This window comes from Pogona vitticeps, chromosome 10 (genome assembly GCF_051106095.1).
Source record: "Pogona vitticeps strain Pit_001003342236 chromosome 10, PviZW2.1, whole genome shotgun sequence".
Classification (NCBI taxonomy): Eukaryota; Metazoa; Chordata; class Lepidosauria; order Squamata; family Agamidae; genus Pogona; species Pogona vitticeps.
In genome coordinates this window covers 25,929,026-25,946,365 of record NC_135792.1, presented here as the reverse complement: position 1 = coordinate 25,946,365, position 17,340 = coordinate 25,929,026, and the positions used below count along the sequence as shown (strand labels likewise).

The following is a 17,340-nucleotide window of genomic DNA, read 5'->3' as shown; positions in this document are numbered from 1 at the left end:
GGGGACCACTGGTATAGAGTACACAGAATTGGTTTTTTTTATTCCCTTCTTTGGGAGGATTGTGGCGCTTCCCCAAGGCTACATAGGCTGGCTCTCATTGGGGAAATAAAATAAAACAAAAGCCCTACTTTCTTAATGCCTATGGTTATGCCCATGGATGGAATCCTTTGATTACAAAGGAAAGCTGGGGGGGGGGGAATCATCAGCAACTGTAAATAGCCAATCTAATTAACATTCATGTTACTCTTTCCTTGTTATGTTACGACAGAGGGTCTCCCGTTCTTTACAGCACAAGCTTCAATGAAAGACCAGTGTACCAAAGACGCCATCCCTACGATGTTAAACACCCACTGTCTTCCTTACAATCTCTGTATTGGGCGTCTCTATTTTGATGCCATGTATACATAAACATCTGCCGAGTTAAATCTCTTTCTCTCAGGTCTGATGAATTAGAGCAGAAAAAAAAATGGCAGAGAGGACCTCAGATCTGGCACAGCTCTTCCAAGAGGAAAAAGGGAAGATCTGGCATTTATTTATTTATTTGTTAATCTCTGTTGATATGCACCCTCTAATAAATCCGCATTTCAAATTCTTCTATAGTTATAGATATTTAACATGGTCAAGCCTCACAATTCACTGTCATACAGTAGAACTGAGTAGCCATAGTACAACATGTGTACAATGATGTCCATTTCTTTTTCTTCCCCCCCCCCTCTTCAGTTAATCCAGTTTTTGACCCAGGGAATGATCCCCAGAAGAACAGCAAGGCCCAAGTGGTCATAGGGACATGTCAGTTCTGAGCAGCTTAATTTGCTTGTGAATCCAGATGTTTGTCTTTCAGTTAACAGAGTCTCAATGGGGGGGGGGGGAACGGATCCTGGTTGCTTGTTGCTACCTCTAGGCCTAAGATATAAAACATTGGAGAGTGGACGCTTTCCAGGGAATTCTAAGTATACAGCACACAGAAGTGGTTTCCCGTTCCCTTCTTCTGTGGGGTGAGGTGCTTTGGGACGGTGCAGCTGGCCCAAGGCCACCCAGGCTGGCTCTTCTCCTCCCAGGAAGCACAGCAGTGGAGGAATCGAACTCCCAACCTCTGACTTCACAGGCCAGGACCTAAACCACTAAGAGAGTAAGAAGTTTCCCTTTTTGCCTTCACCCTTTCCCATGTTTAGTGCACCAGCTTCTTCTTCCCCTAAGGAAGAGGTGCTACAATACATGCTCAAAGTCTGGACTACTGCAATGTTTCCTAAATGAGTGTGCCCTTGAAGACTGCAACTGATCCCCATTGCACAGTGACACATTTGCTTTGCTGCTTCCTGCAATAAAGTCCCAATTCTAGATGCACAGGTTTCAAATGACAGCTTTATTTATTTATATATATATATATATATACTGTATACCTATATATATATATTTCAAAATATATACAGTTATATACAATTATGTCATGTCTAAAGCTTTCGATAATTTCATCCCTGTTGTTCTTGTTCTAGCATTATGTATGAAGCAAACCTTAGGAGATGGGGAGAGAAATGAACCAAAAACTCTGTGGGGGGCATCTTTACAAGAGTCACAAAACCCCCCAAGAGAAAAGATTTTGATGGGGTTGGGGAGTCAAGGTTAGGGCTGATCTGGAAAAAAAAAAACGGTAACAACAATCCCTCATTAGAAGATGGAATTCCTTAACTGCTGGGACTTTGCTTGCCTCCCACGGCTGCAAATCTTGCTCTATTTGGTGGTCGGTTTCCGGCTTTTTAGCCCGGACTCCTTTGAAGATGGAGTTCTCAAATGCAAATATCTGGCTGAACCGTGTCTCTCCAACACTCATCTGCTTCCAGCCCTAACTGCCAGCTCGTTGTAACTCCTGGTTCTGCTCATGCAAAACGTCCTGGCCCATTGATGCTAAAGGGTGTATGGTTGGCCCCCTTTCTGGGGCTGGTGGTGGAAGAAGCTTAGGGGGAGGCATCTGTAGGGTTTTTATAATGCCATGGGTCTAGGATTTTGGGTGTGGGGGACAGCCATCAGGTCCACTGGGGCGGCCATCAGTAAAGGCGGCTTATAGAAGATGTAAAACAATTCCTGAGAAGGAGGATAGTTAAACCTCCCTGCTTTGGAATGGGCTGATGATATACTTCACATTTGCACCTTAACCCTCCCTACTCCAGAGATCTGTTGAACCGTAAACCCTTAATTCTTTTGGAGGTGGGTTGTGAACACCGCGATATGCCAACGGTTTTATAGCGAGATACACAAAATCCGGGGCGCGTAGCAACAGGCCGCAATAAAAGCAAAGAAGGAGCAGCGTTAGCACCTCCTGGAAACCATGGCTAAAAGCTTACTGGTGATTTACACTTGTGTAAGGGAAACAATGTCTGTCTTGGCAGCAAATTACCATAATTGACAGGGTGCTGGCTGTGTGCCTGATCACGTTGCTCATTAATTGATGAGCTGCTGGTTGCGTTCCTGGTACCCACTAGGAATGCAATGAGCAATTTGTTAACGAGGGCGATCTGCTGCCAAGGCCATGGCAAGGAAGAGTCATTCTCCCCTAGGAACTCTGGAGCTGCCTCTACATGCTAACCCTAGAGAAGTTCAGGCACAGCTCCGGAAGGACTCTCTCCGGCCTTTGTGCCTCTCAATGCAGCCCCAGAGAAAAGAAGGGGGGGGAGTTTGACACATCATCTATCAAGCAGTGGTGGCTATCCTGCCTGTTTATCAGTGGCAAAGCACAAAAAGATTGCATTTGGCACATTTCACTTTCACAAGGGAGAGTGGGAGCAGAATGTCACAAGCACCTTACGGAGGAGCGAAGAAGCTTCTCGGAGGCGGCTGGCTGGCTGAGGGTGCCTCTTCCAGAGAAGCCACAAGGGAGCTCTGTCTGCCCGTGTTTCCTTTCCAGCATGAGGAGAAAGGGAAGGATATTCTCCAGAATGCCACATCCTCCCTCTGCGCCCTTCCACGGACGGCTTTCTGCACCCCTCTCCTCTGCCGTCACAACCTTCTGGCTCCCGGAGTCACGGGCAACCCAACAGCGAACCAGCAGCGCAATCAGGCGCAACCCGAAAAGCTTCTTCCAGCCTTCCCTGGCAAGGAAGTATTAGAGGAGAGGAGTGGAGGCAGGATGAGGCCAGGGCTACCCAGCCAGGTCTGAGCTTCACAGGCAGCTGGGCCTTGGAGGAGGAGCCTTCCTGCGAGACACGCTGCATTTGCCTGGGCTGAGGTGGCAGGATCAGACGCCCTCCGTTCAGGACAGATCTAAGTGCATAAGTGAACCGCTGGAGAAAAGAGAGTTCTGATGAACTCTCCTTTAAAAAAAATAAATAATAATAATAAATGGTTTCCAGCCTTGCATCCTTGCAATCAATAGCAGCCCAATGAGTACCATTAAAATGGCAAATAGCAGAATTATACGACAAGTGCTCTTGTGGGTTTCTTTTGTAATTGTTCCCTGGAAGCATCCCAGAAATGAACTGTTGCCAATAATATGTGTGCATTTTTATGAATAATAACCAGAGATCGTTGACAATCTCATTAGCACGGTGTTTAAGGCACGTACCAAAACAGGGTGCCTCCCTACAACCAGAAGAGGAGGAGGAACACATCTAATAAGACTGTTCGTCGTGGAGTTTGCGAACACAGCAATGTAGTTTTGCAGATGAATGGATGGTGACAGATACAAGAAGACACAACTGAAGCCCACAGAGGCCCCCAAGCATTTCTTCATAAGCATCCTTTCACGTATACCCACACTGAAGCAGAAGAGTGTTTTTGCAATTAATATTTTGGCATCACATTAATTGGTCTGCTCAACCTCAAGGCTCGCATGTCTTTCTGCCTCCTGAGATGGCGAGGTGCCTCCCTTCTGATTTTTCCCCCCACCTCTGCTTTTCCCCAATAGCGGCTTGCAACCCATGGCGAGTCCTTTACTTTTCCTCGGCTTTGCACCTGACTTGGTCTACCTGCTGCCTACTCCACTCTCATTCCCGCAACACATTCTTGAAAAGTCAAAGGACGGGCATCGTTTAGAGGCTGTTTGGCAGAAGATCCTCTGCCTGGACATCATGACCTCCGAGAAGCCTTCCAGCTCTGATGGCTTGTAGCCAATACTCACACGAAAACCAGAATTCACCCAGCTTTTCTCTAGATGGGTCAGGAAGATCATGTCCGGTATCGGAAAGCTGGCTGTTCCCTGGACCTGTCCTTCAAAGACATCTGAGCGTGGGAAACTAATTGATCTGCCGAATCACCTTTATCCCTCTCCCCTCATTGCCCAGTGAGGACAACCGGGTGGCTGCCATGTCAAGTTGTGCGGCGGAGGTGTGTGTGTGGGTCATTGCACAGCAACCACGTAAATATCCCCTCTTCCAGCCTGCAACCTTTCACCACATCCTACTGTACGTCATGGGCCAGGCACCGGGAATATGAAGAAGGAATGTCATCTGTGTCAGTATCCCAGGATGCGATGCTTCACGTCCAGTAGAACATAGTGCTTAGAAGTGACACAGACTTGATCTTCTGGGGTGCCTCAAAACATATCCTACCCCTTACCCCACCCCGTAAGGCAGCCCCCAAAAGCAAAGGTCCTCTCTCTCTCGCGCGCGCGCGGGCATCCTTTCAAGAGGACCCACACACAAACATACACATCCCTCCCAGTTTTTCAGTTCTGCAGAGTCCCGCGGATGACAGCAGAAAGCTGGAGAAGAAGCAACCGGAGACCAACAGCCGGGAGGTGCTAGTTTGTCTTCTGAAATGTGTCCTCGGGGATTAGCGTCTGAAACAGATGGTCCCAGAAAAGACTGGTAACGCCGAAACCTGAAGGGGAAGCAAAAGAAAGAAGCGAGTAAAGTTAAGTCAAAGTCAAAGCCAATCCTTCGGTCAACGCTGTCAGATAATTCAGCAGGGCGGAAGCTCAAAAGTCTAAGCAAATTGTGCATTTTTCCCCCACAGTAATACTCTCTGCTTTCTTGACGATAAAGCTTAAAGCGGCACCATAATGTTGAGGAGTGAGCATGGCATCAAGGTCAGAAATGCAGACCAGCTCTCCCAAAACTTGGAGGAGGGGCAGGATCTGTTTTCGATCTTCCCAGAGTGCAAGACATGCAACCACGGGCTCAAGTTACAGGAAGCCGGATTTAGGCTGAACATCAAGAAAAACTTCTTAACTGTTAGAGCAGTACGACAATGGAACCCATGACCTCGGGAAGAGGTGGTGAGCACTCCAACTCTGGAGGCATTCAAGAGAAAATCGGACCACCGTCTGTCTGATCTGCTTTGACTTGGACCACTTCCTCGAGGACGGGGTTGGACGCCCTCCGAGGCCCCTTCCAACTCCATGAGTCTATGATTTGGGACCTGTTCAGATCAAGGCTTGGGTTGGGCTCCTTTAATTACCAGTCTGGTTTTATTTGGGTTGACGGACTGTTTTAAAGTATTTGCATTGCCCGAGACTGTTGAATTTACAAGGCGTGCTTTGAGGTGCGCCCGTATATGACGGGCTGAGCAAACTGCATCAAAACCAAGCCAAGGAGCAAAAGCCGCTCATTACCTGTTTTCTGGTGTACAAAATGGTGCTTCACGTGATACGATTTCAGCCGCTGCAGGTACGTGCCTGGCTTGGGCGACCCATAATGGAAGTAATAGTGCGTCATGTCATAAACAACGTAGCCAAACAGGCCCCCGGCAAAGAGGGAGAGCCCCAGGGCTTCGGGGAATACAGCTTTGGAAACCAAGTACAAAAAGAAGATCACCAGGGAGGCCGGGATGGGCGGAAAAACCAGGCGCGTGTCATCGAACGGAGCCTAGAAAAAGAACCACAAGGGGCAGAACGAACGAACGAATCCGAAACAGGTCAACCAAAACTGGGTTGTAGGTCAAAATATCAGAGCTTAGAAAGAACACATTGATTTGACACCTTCAAGACAAAATGCATCTGAAAATAACATTTAAAAAGCCAGGTTTTTAAAAAAACATTTCACATTATGCTTAAAACTTCATTTTCTTATGACTGGTTGCACTCCTCCTGTTTGTTTGTTTGTTTGTTTGTCTGTCTGTCTGTCTGTCTGTCTGTCTGTCTGTCTGTCTGTCTGTCTGTCTGTCTGTCTGTTTGTCCACCCACATGTTATCTGCCAGATCAAAAACCTCATTTTTCCAGTGGGCATTTTTTTTCCAATTATTTGAGAAAGATACAGGAGTCCGATGGTTGTTGTGGGTTTTTTTGGGCTCTTTGGCCGTGTCCTGAAGGTTGTTCTTCCTAAAGTTTCGCCAGTCTCTGTGGCCAGCATCTTCAGAAGTCAGGAGTAGCACTCTGTGCTCTGGTGCAGTTTGTTTGGGAGTTGAGTATTTATAGCTGTGGGATCAGCTTTTGTCCTTTTCAGGACTTGTCCCTTTCACACCGATCACCATAATCACCCATCTCTTGAAAAGGACAGAAGCTGATCCAACAGCTATCAATACTCAACTCCCAGACAAACTGCACCAGAGCACAGACAGAGTTCTGACTCCTGTCCTCTGAAGATGCCGGCCCCAGAGACTGGTGAAACATCAGGAAGAACAACTTTCAGAACATGGCCAAAGAGCCCGAAAAACCCACAACAACCATTAGATCCCAGCCATGAAAGCCTTCACGAATACATACGGAAGTCCATTTATCTTTCCGTAAGGATGAAAGAAACTTGTAGAGAGTGACTTTTTAGTATCATGGCGAACAAACAAATGATGCTTCATAAGTCTTTTGTTTCCACCAATACACCCTGTAGGATCAGAGGTTTACTTCTTTTTTTTAAAGAAGCCGGGGATTCCAAAGGATGCGGCTAATTTTTGCAGATTTTCTCATCCTCAGTAGAAATAGGAACAACAAACCAATGCGGCAAGGAAAACCAAAACAGCCAAACTTTGCAAGATCTTTCTGTTTCTGCAGAACAGCAGAAAGACCAGGGCTTTCACCACCAGCAGCAGAAATAATAAATAAATAAATAAATAAATAAATAAATAAATAAATAAATAAATAAATAAATAAATAAATAAACAAACAAACAAACAAACAAACAAAAGCAAAAAAAATCACAAATATTACTTTGCACAGAAAACCTTAAAGGATTTTTGCACTAAATAAAAGCATTCTACAGAAGACCCACTTCTGCAGCTTTTTCCTGTCCCAAAATGTAAAAATGGACAAAAAATCATCAGTATGAAAAACTGCTGACCTGTAGTTTGAGATTTACAGCTCAAGGCAACACCAGGGGTCAGAAGAACGTGATGTCTTTTATTATTATTATTCCACACAAGAAAGGGTATTTATTTATTTCTTGTGTGGGATTATGCAGCAAAATAACTCCTATTCTGTATGTGCAAATGTTAATGTGTGCGCATTCCTAGAATACTCTTCCCGCTCCGTTCTTGGGAGCTTTCATCACATGGAAAGAGTTCAAAACCTCCTTCTTGACCAAGCAGCTAGTAGTGTAGTCATAAATTTGGAAGTGCACCCTCCCTCTCTGCTTTCCCTGCAAATAAGGAGAATCCAAAAATGGATCGGTCTGCATCAACCATTGAGGAGCAGGGTTTTTGTAAAGCTAACGGCTCTTGATTGCCCATTCAAGACCAAATTGTCCTCAAATCCTGAACATGACAACGGGCAGAGCTTGCAACAACTCACTCCTCCTGCAAAAGTTCCTTTCTCTCTTAGCTACTTTGAGATTTGAAGTCTTCACTATGGTGAAAGTAGTCACAGGTGGTAGGGGACTCTACTATACCTCAGCCAAGGGCTCCTTAATAGTTCAGGTAGGGATCTTTTCAACATCTAGCTGAAGAGGCGAGGAGATGCAAGCCAGGAATGTTTTGCCTGCAAAATATGGCTTTCTGGCAGTGCACTATGATAGTTCTTGATACAAGAGGAGAAACGGGGAATCTTGTTTATATTTTCAGGAGAGGAATGTAAGCTGCTTAGTCCATTGACTCAGAAAAAAGCCATTTTCCTCGCACTTCCTGAGCATCAGTACATTTGTTCTGCCTTAAGCTTCTATGGACCGTGTCCCTAAACATCTGTGCCACTAGACATGTAAGTTTCTAAGGTGACACAGAACACATTAACCAAGGCTGTGGAGCCAGAGGTTGGGAGTTCAATTCCCCCCAAGTATCCCAGACAGGAGGAGTGGACTTGATGACCCAGAGGGTCTCTTTCCAGCTCTGCCATGCTAAGATGATAAAACGAAAAATATATATAATTGCAAAATGCAACAGGCCAAGATTCCAACTTCCAAAAGCAGGGTGCTGTCTTCTAATTCATAAATCTGGCTTTTATCAGGCAAAAATATCCACAGGAGTCCTCATCATCTTAGCATGGCAGAGCTTGAAGGGACCCTATAGATCACTAAGTCCAACTCCTGGAATCGAATTCCCAACCTCTGGCTCCACAGCCAGAGACCCAAATGCTTCTTCCTACAGCATGGCAAACCTCTATGCCGGGGCCGTGCAAAACAAATGCCTTCCACGGATGCACGGCACCTTGTTGACCTCTACGAGGTCCCTTTCCTTCAGCCCCCACCTCTTTTCCACCCAGCTGCAGATGTCAAGGGTTTGCTTTCCAAGAGACAGAGAAGCTGCAAAGCAACCCAAGCCCGCCCAGAGGGCCCCCCCCCCGATTTCCACGGCGCCCCACTTACTTTATGATGCTGGCCGTGCAGGATAAAATGCAAGGTGATGAGATAGTAATTGCTGGCCGGCGGCTTCATGTGAAAGATAAAGCGATGGATTAAATATTCCAGGAAGGACCAGACACACATCCCCACGATAAAGAGCACCGGGAAATAGTATTTGTGGATGTGGATGGAATAAGCTGTACAAAAGAAAGGGAAAGTGGGTTTGCTCATCAGCAACGCCGGTGGGACCCCCCAAAGCATTAAAGGAGGAAGGACGACTCTGAGAGCAGGGAGTAAAACTTTCCAGTGCAGGCCACGGAGAAACCCACTTCCTGTTTCCAAACATTGCTAGCCAAATATCTCTTCCGGAAAGCCCAGAACTGGCTAAAAAGGCAACCGTCCTCTCTGATAGTCCCCAACACCTGGTATTCAGGGGTAGGCTGCCTCAAAATAAGGAGGCTCTCTTTTGCTTTCATGCCTAATCACATGGCCCTAAAAGACTAAACATATAGTTTTGTGGCTTCATGGTGGTGCTAATCTTTGACGTGGCCAGCAATCCCTCATCATCTTTTTCTGAATCATCAGCTCAGAAGAGAAACACAGAAATCATTCACCAATTAGACTGAGGCTGGACTACTGCAATGTTCTCTTAAGGTCCGGCCCTTGAAGACAGTTCAGAAAGGCATCAGTTCACATCACTAAGATGCTGGTAGGAAGAAGTGAGGCAGTTGTTTCAGACTCCCCTCCTGCTCCACCAGCTCAGCTACCAATCTTGGTTTCCAGGTTTGATTTAAGACGCTAGCATTCACTTTTCAGGTCCCCCGCGATCTGCTAACCTAAAGGGTATCCTTTGATCATACTTCCTGCTCCGATCTCATGATCCCCTTTCCAAGTCCTGGTCTCTGACTTCCTTTTCAATTCAACCTGTTTGATGTGCATTAGTTCATTCCAGGTTTGTTGTGGCCATTTTTAGGGAATTTGGAGGGTCTGTTAAGGAAGGAAGGAAGGAAGAATGAAAGAATGAAAGAAGGAAGGAAGGAAGAATGAATGAAAGAATGAAAGAATGAAAGAATGAAAGAAGGAAGGAAGGAAGGAAGGAAGAATGAATGAATGAATGAAGGAAGGAAGGAAGGAAGGAAGGAAGGAAGGAAAATGAAAGAAAGAAAGAAGGAAGGAAGAATGAATGAACGATCGATCGATCGAACGAGCGAACAAACTCCCCTGCACTGTCACCCCTGTCCAAAGGGCTACCCTCTTCCTGGCAGTTCTGCAGGCAATAGAAAGAGTTTGGGAAGAGGCACGGGCCTTCTCCTGGTGCTGGATCATCCCCTTGGGGTTATATCACAACGTCCCGCTGGTGGCTGCCTGAAGTGCTCCAGCCTCCAAAGGAGAGGCAGCCAGAGAGGCTGGGTCTGGCGCTGTGCCACGAGCCATCCCAAGAGCCCCATTGTCTGGGCGTGGGCAAGGAAGAGAATGGAAAACAGACCCCCCCGACCCCCCCCCCCCCAATCTGCGAGGGAGCAGCCCAGGCTGGTACCAAACAGCCTCCGCAGCCGGGAACAAGGGGCAGACCTTGCCGGAGACTGTCCGGTGCCACAAGCCGAAGACCGGCGAAGAAGAAAGCCCAGCTCTTGCGCAGCACAATCCGGCCTCTGTGCAAAGACTGGCCGAGGGCAGTGTGTGTGTGTGTGGGGGGGCTGTGAAGACAAGGGCAGCTTTCTTTGCCGATGGGGTGCCCAGCCTCCATCTCTGGGGCCTGCTTGGAAGCCCTGCACCTCCAAAGTGGCATGGATTTTGAGCTGCAGGCGTAACACAGCCGCTGGGGGAAAGCACACCACCCGCACGCAGAAGCATCTTCCTCACGAGGAGCAAATTCAACGCAGCACGGAATGGACCTGGCCACGAAAATCGGCCAAGAGAGCCCCATTGAGGCCAGTTCGCCGGTCAGTGCCCCACACCCCACCCCCATCTAGCCACTGGCCAAGGCCGACATACGATGGAGGTTTGCTTTTAAAAGCAAAGTGTGCTGCTTACGTACCACCCCATCACACTTAAATCACTCTCTGGGCAGTTTACAGTTTAACTGTGGAGGCTACACAATTTCCCCACTGCCCATGAGCTGTGTACTCCCATTTATCAACCTCAGAAGGATGGAAGACTGAGTCACCCTCAGACCATCTCCCTGAACCCATCAGGATTAAACTCAGATCAGGAGCAGAGGCTTGACCGCAGTACTGCAGTTTAACCACAGCTACTCCTCCTTTTACTATGATTTGGCCTTTTTTTTAATTTTTTTAAAAAAGTTTCCATTATATCTGTATTTATTTTATTTTCATCATAGCTTGCCACTTGTTGGCAGAAGGGCAGTATACGGTTCAAGTAATAATTACATGATTACATACATCAGATTACTGATGGGGAAGAGGAGAGCCATGGACATCCAGTGAGAGGACAGGAGGGAGACGAATGGGGGGGAAAGAGCCCCATGGGGCAGTAGTTAAACTGCAGTATCTTGCAGTCAAGCCTCTGCTCACACAACCTGAGTTTCATCCCAACAGGTTCAAGTAGCCAACTCAAGGGTGACTCAGCCTTTCAATTTTCCGAGGTCGGTAAATTAAGTAAATTCAGCTTGCTGGGGGCAAAGTATGGCTTGCATCATTATCTTGTAAACCACCCAGAGAGTGCTATAGCATTATGGGGTGGTATATGTTGAAACAACAACTAAGAGGTGATTCAGCCAATTGTTTCCATCCCGGTCACACACACACACACACACACAGACACACACACACAGAGAGAGAGAGAGAGAGAGAGAGAGAGTTTCGAATGGCAACATATAGAAGCCTTGCATGGTGAATTAATAGGAAAGAGAGCAACTGGGCCAAACATCCTCATTCACTTCCCTGCCTGCCCCCTCCTTAGCCTTGAGTCAGCACCAGAAGTGGCTTTTCCTGTTTTTAAATGGGGTGTCAAAGCCACACTACAAGCATCTCCAGGCACTGCCTCCCTTGGGCAGCAAGCTTTAACTTTCACTCCATCTTTTCTCCATCAGATGCCATGGGACAGAATTCAGGGAATGGCTTCTCATCAGGGTTAACTCAAGGCACGTCTACACCGGCCCTTTGGGTGCCAACCTGGTCCACTCTCAAAAGGGTGGCTTGAGTCTGGAGTGAGGGGCGATATGCCATTGGGTGTGATCCTCATGTCCAAGTGGCATATTGACCTCAAGCAACCCTCCAGCTCCTTCCACTGCCAATGTCAACATTTCCATGGCTCATCAGCAGAGGGGTGGGAGAAGTGAAATCAGTTTTTTTAAAAAAAAACTCTGCTAGACTATCACTGATGCACTGAATCACTTAGATTAATTTTTTTCTTTGTCTTGTGTGTAGAAAAACTACCACTTGAGAATCTGTCCACCGTCCTGGGTTTTGCTACCAATACCAGAAATTGACAGCAAAAGGCGCCTTGGCAGCCTTTGGAGGAAGGAAGGAAGGAAGGAAGGAAGGAAGGAAGGAAGGAAGGAAGGAAGGACAGATGATCAAATATTGTCACCTGTAGTAAATGAAGAAAACAGCCGTGTTTCGTCCTGAGCGAGAGATGTGTAGGAATACCAGCTGAAACCGAGCACCACCGGGATCCAAACAACACAGACCATATACCTGGAAGAAAAAAAAAGATCAAAAGTGATCCGGATCCCTAGGATGAATAACCACCCTCTGCTGACTCAGGAGGAGGGCTGGTGACTGGGTGCCTGGCCTGTGCGCAAATCTAAACGGAAGGTAGCAAAGTGACTCTTTCTTAGCCATGAACTTTGGGGCCATGAGCAGAGACGTACATTGCAGGGAGCCCCTGCTTATGGCCACACGCCGTTTGTGTTGCAGAGAGGCAATTAGGAGTCTTTGGGGTTTGGGAAATTGGCGCCCCATCAAATGAGATGCAAACCATGTCTCTAGAAGCCGCGCAGCTGGAAAGGGCAGTTTACACAAACATAAATTTGTCTCCGTCCACATTTCACCAATTAACTGGCTTTTCCTTTGGAATTGGTCCTGATGGCAAAGGGTGATTCTGGCGAGGATGGGACCTTGTTTCCTTTGTGACAGGGCTGGCTCAGCAACCACAGGCCCCCCTGCTTCCTTCCACTCTGGAAGGAGGTCTGCAACTTCTGCCGTCTCTGCTAATGACCCACTGAAATTTACTGAGCGAGGGCCAAGGCACCGGCAACCCCTGCCGTGACCATCGCCATCCTCCAGGATCCCTGAGCGACTACCATGCCCCAGAGCCTCACCATGCTGTTTTGGAGAGGGACTCGATGAGCTCGGACTGGAACAAGCGGATGGGCCGATCCACCGGCTGGTGTATCCATTCGTCGTACTTCTCCCGTAAATGGCCCACCTGCCACAGCAAAGGTTTGCTCCAGTCCACCAGGTCCTAGAAAATGGCAAGCGGACACAGAAATGGGTATGGCAGCAGTCCCAACAGGCACCACATCTGCGTGAGCTCAGCAGCCAAAGAGTCGTGACCCAGAACCTTCCCCTTGAACTGTTTTCAGGCTTGATCGGTGGCGCAAGGCAGCCACCGCTCACAGGGTTCGAAGCCCTGTCATTTCCCAAGTAGCAGAGACTACGCCGGCTTCTACCACCCCCTCCAGGCTTTTCTCTTCCCTCTGAGCTTAGCTGAAGTCCTCACAGCAGCTGGGAAGGCCATGGGCTCCCCAAGAAACAGAATACTGCTCCAAACATTGGGTGTGATCCTCATGAAAAGTATTTGAGGATGGTATGGTCTTGAACGGACAATCAAGAGTCATTAACGTTAGAAAAGACTCGCTCCAAATTTGGGGACAGGGATTGATCCAGTTGTGCCTGGGCTTTTTTGGACTTTCCAGGAGTGTGGCTGGCTATTAGGCAGGAGATGTTTGTATGTCTAAGGGCCTGCGCCCCAGAATACAGCAGGAATTCCCCCAGCCAGTGTCTTACAGACTATGATTTTGGTGTCTAGCAGCCATGTGAAGAAAACAGGGGAAATTGGTGGGTGGAGCTAGGCTCCATTGGGATCTGCAAGGAATTAAGGGTCTGGTAATTTTTTGAGAGGCACCCTTTGCAGAGCGTAATAGGCAAAGACCACTGGACACTAATTCCTTGCAGCCCCCATGGAGCTTAGCCCCACCTATCTGTTTCCTTGATCTTCTTTCTCTTCAGGACAAAAATGGCTCCCAGAGCCTTTATTTAACCACTGGTAAGATCATGAAAACATGTTATGGGCTTTGGGTTTTTGGTTGGAGCCCCCAGAATACTGTCTAGTGGAATTCTGGGGGGGGAAGAAGAATAAGAAATTCAAAAGCCCCAGGTCTGCTGGCTATATAAATAAGCATCTTGTCCCAAATGTCCCAAACATTTTGTAGGATTTTATCATGTATATTATATTGTTGTGTTTTATTACTCATGTAACCACTCCAAGTAGACTTTGTCTAGGGGGGTGGGGTAAAAGTCCAATAAAAGTAAAAGTAAAAAAAAAAAGCACTAGGTTTGAGACACTTTTGATAGCAAAGCGGGTATTTCATAGGGTTGTAAAGCTGTGCATATGTCATGATCCCTAAAAGGTGCAGAGAAAGGGGTGAAACTGCACATAGGTGGTCACTGATCTTCAAATAACATGATACTTCCGTCCTTGCAAATATTTGCAGGATTTCACTGTCAAAAGCTTCAGGTCTTCTTTCCTTGAAACCGTCAAAGAGGTTTCGTGTGACCACCAGCTTCCGTCTTCTTAGCCTCGTCAGGGGGGCACTGGGGGCATTTGCTTTCACTTGCAAGCAACCATCCGAAACCCTTACTCGTTCCTCCTGCCACCATCAAGCAGTCGGCATAAAATCTCAGCAGCAAATGGTCACCCATTAAAGAGTCAGTGCCAGCTTAAGAAATGCCAACGATTGGCTTAGGAAATGCCAACAATTCATGCTTGAGATGGAGACCTTGTTTGTTACATCAGGGTAAAAAATACCAGAAGATTTGGAGCACTGTTTTCCTCTGCCACGTTCTGTTCATCTACACCAAATCAGAACGTGTTAATACCACTTTTTAGGTTGACAACCCCTGTAATCTCCCAGCTAACTGGGGATTCTTAGAGCTGCAACCAAAAAAAGTAATGGTATTTCAGTTAAGACACAATTCTATATCATCTTCATCTCAGAATGGCAGAGCTGGAAGGGACCCTCTGGGTCATCTAGTCTAACCCCTCTCAAGGAGGCCCGGGGGAGAATCAAACTCCCAACTCCTCGCTCTGCAGCCGGAAACCTAAACCACTGAGCGATCCATTGGGGACATCCTTGCACTCAGGGAGCCGAAATGGGAGAGGACTGAAAAGGAGCTTGCTTGCGAGGAGAACAGAGGGAGGAAAGAGCCAGGAAAGGAGGAGAGGCATCTTCTCTACCTAAATCAGCTCCACCGCATGCCCTGACATGCAGCGTGGGGCCACCAAGGCATACTTAAGACCGCAGTCCCACACAGAGGTGTTTCCTTGGCTTGGAGAGATTAGGGATGACTACATCCCGGGAGCCTCCCAGGTTCTGATATTATGGCTAAGAATCAGGAGGTAAATGTTTCCCTGATTACAAGAAAGGGAGTGGAAGAAAACCATGATACGCCTGGACCAGTTATCTGATGCCTGGGGCTGCTACAGAAACCAGCTGGGTCCCTCCCTCTCGCGCTACTCCCTTTGATGGCTTTCAGCTGCAGTCAAATTCTCTGCTCTTGAGAAGACCCTCAGAAACAGCAGCTCCCCTGGCAGGGCAGGGAAATGCCAACCACAGGGCGGGCGAGCTGTCTGTTTTTATTTGGGAAATGGGATCGTGGGAAGAAAATGTGGTCATGGCCCTCCGTGGCAACCCTGCACTCTAGCAGCACCTGAGTCCGGGCGGAGGGTGGCCAGCAGCGAGAAAGGGGAGGCAGACAAAGGGGTTCGACAGGTCCCTCTTCGACCCACGCAGGCAGGAGCCCATCCTAATTTTGTTTTTTTCATCTCTTGGGATGAGTTTTTCTAAAACTGGTTTCAGTGGGAGCTTTTCCAGCCATTGTAATTATAACCCATACGACTGTTACCTTCATCTTGCATTTGCTTGTATTTTTAGCTACCCTCACAGCCAAGGCCAAAGTGGCATCCATTACAGTAGCCGATGGAATGCAATTAACAGAATTCTCCCTGGTGAACGGGCACAAGCTACAGAGTTAACGGGCATTTCTTGCTGCATGCTCAGTCACGCGCCGAGCAGCATAACTGGGAATGCCTACCCTGGCTTCTTAACTCGCAGCAGTTCATCAGGAGATTTGCGCCAACTGTAGTGTACTGTTGCAAAATGAGAAACCAAAAATAGCACATCTCAACAGGATTTGGGAAAATATTTGGTTTTTAAATCGTTTGTAAGTAACCTTGGCTTCTTTTGTTGGGAGGAAGACGTGATACAAAGGAAGGAAGGAAGGAAGGAAGGAAGGAAGGAAGGAAGGAAGGAAGGAAGGAAGGAAGGAAGGAAGGAAGGAAGGAAGGAAGGAAGGAAGGAAGGAAGGAAGGAGCTGGTGATGGATGGATGGATGGATGGATGGATGGATGGATGGATGGATGGATGGATGGATGGATGGATGGATGGATGGATGGATGGATGGATGGATGGATGGATGGATGGAAGGAAGGAAGGAAGGAAGGAAGGAAGGAAGGAAGGAAGGAAGGAAGGAGCTGGTGATGGATGGATGGATGGATGGATGGATGGATGGATGGATGGATGGATGGATGGATGGATGGATGGATGGATGGATGGATGGATGGATGGATGGATGGATGGATGGATGGATGGATGGATGGATGGATGGAAGGAAGGAAGGAAGGAAGGAAGGAAGGAAGGAAGGAACCAACAAACATATGAGCAAGCAAAGGCCTGTTAACATGTGTGCACCCAGCCCATTCTAAATCCAGCTTCATTCAGAACTGAGATGCAGAAACTGCTGTGCTGTTCACGGATGGCGGCCGTACCAGCCAACGCACAATGTAATCCAAGTGGCTTACACAGCAAATCTGTACTCTGTTCTTAATTCCCACTTTATTTAATTACAGTTTCATTCGTATCACCTGTTATTAGAGCCATTGCCAGAGGCTGTTTATTTGATGAGCTGGACTGGATTAGGCATCCTTCCATCTCAAGAGACTCTGGCAACGCGCTCTGAACGGAGGCCTTGAACAGCATCTAGTGTGGCCGAGGAGGCCAATACGAGAGTGACCATCCCTTCCACACGGAAGACCATCTGTCCCCTGTCCAGCTCCCTGGTTTGGCTGGTTTCAGAACAGCCTCTTGGCCTCAACCAGCTGGACAAGTGTGCTGGACACTGGATGAGTATAGAAAGCTTAAATGAACGAAAAGAGTTTGGCCTCATGGTGCCCAAAACGAAGCCCGGATTGCCCCAGCAGACAGCCCGTCTCAACTGGGACGGAGGAAGCAAATTTGGAGGCCTCCTAATTTCTGGGACGTAAACTAGCCCCCGTCGCTCAGGAGTTACCTGCTCCAACCCTCACGCAACGCCTTTCCTGCCGCACCAAACCAAGCCCTGCAGGACGGAGAGGGAAGAGGGGCGGTGGGAGAGAAGAAGCCCACGGTGACTGTTTCCAGAAACTGCGCGGATATTCTTGGTTATTTCTACAGCCAAACACAATTCTCACCGTGCTCACAACA

General features: G+C 47.7%; 1 protein-coding gene across 1 annotated transcript in view; it reads right to left on the bottom strand.

Annotated features, from left to right (window-relative positions):
* Positions 1–707: 707 nt before the first annotated feature.
* Positions 708–17,340, bottom strand: part of FA2H (fatty acid 2-hydroxylase) — a 34,550-nt gene continuing 17,917 nt past the window's right edge. Inside the window, exons 3-7 of the mRNA XM_072980484.2 lie at positions 12,919–13,061; positions 12,186–12,292; positions 8,658–8,830; positions 5,546–5,798; positions 708–4,812 (exon numbers count right to left, since the gene is read on the bottom strand). Of these exons, the coding sequence (XP_072836585.2) occupies positions 4,733–4,812; positions 5,546–5,798; positions 8,658–8,830; positions 12,186–12,292; positions 12,919–13,061 (756 nt within the window). The 3' untranslated portion in view covers positions 708–4,732. The remainder of the gene's footprint in view (positions 4,813–5,545; positions 5,799–8,657; positions 8,831–12,185; positions 12,293–12,918; positions 13,062–17,340) is intronic.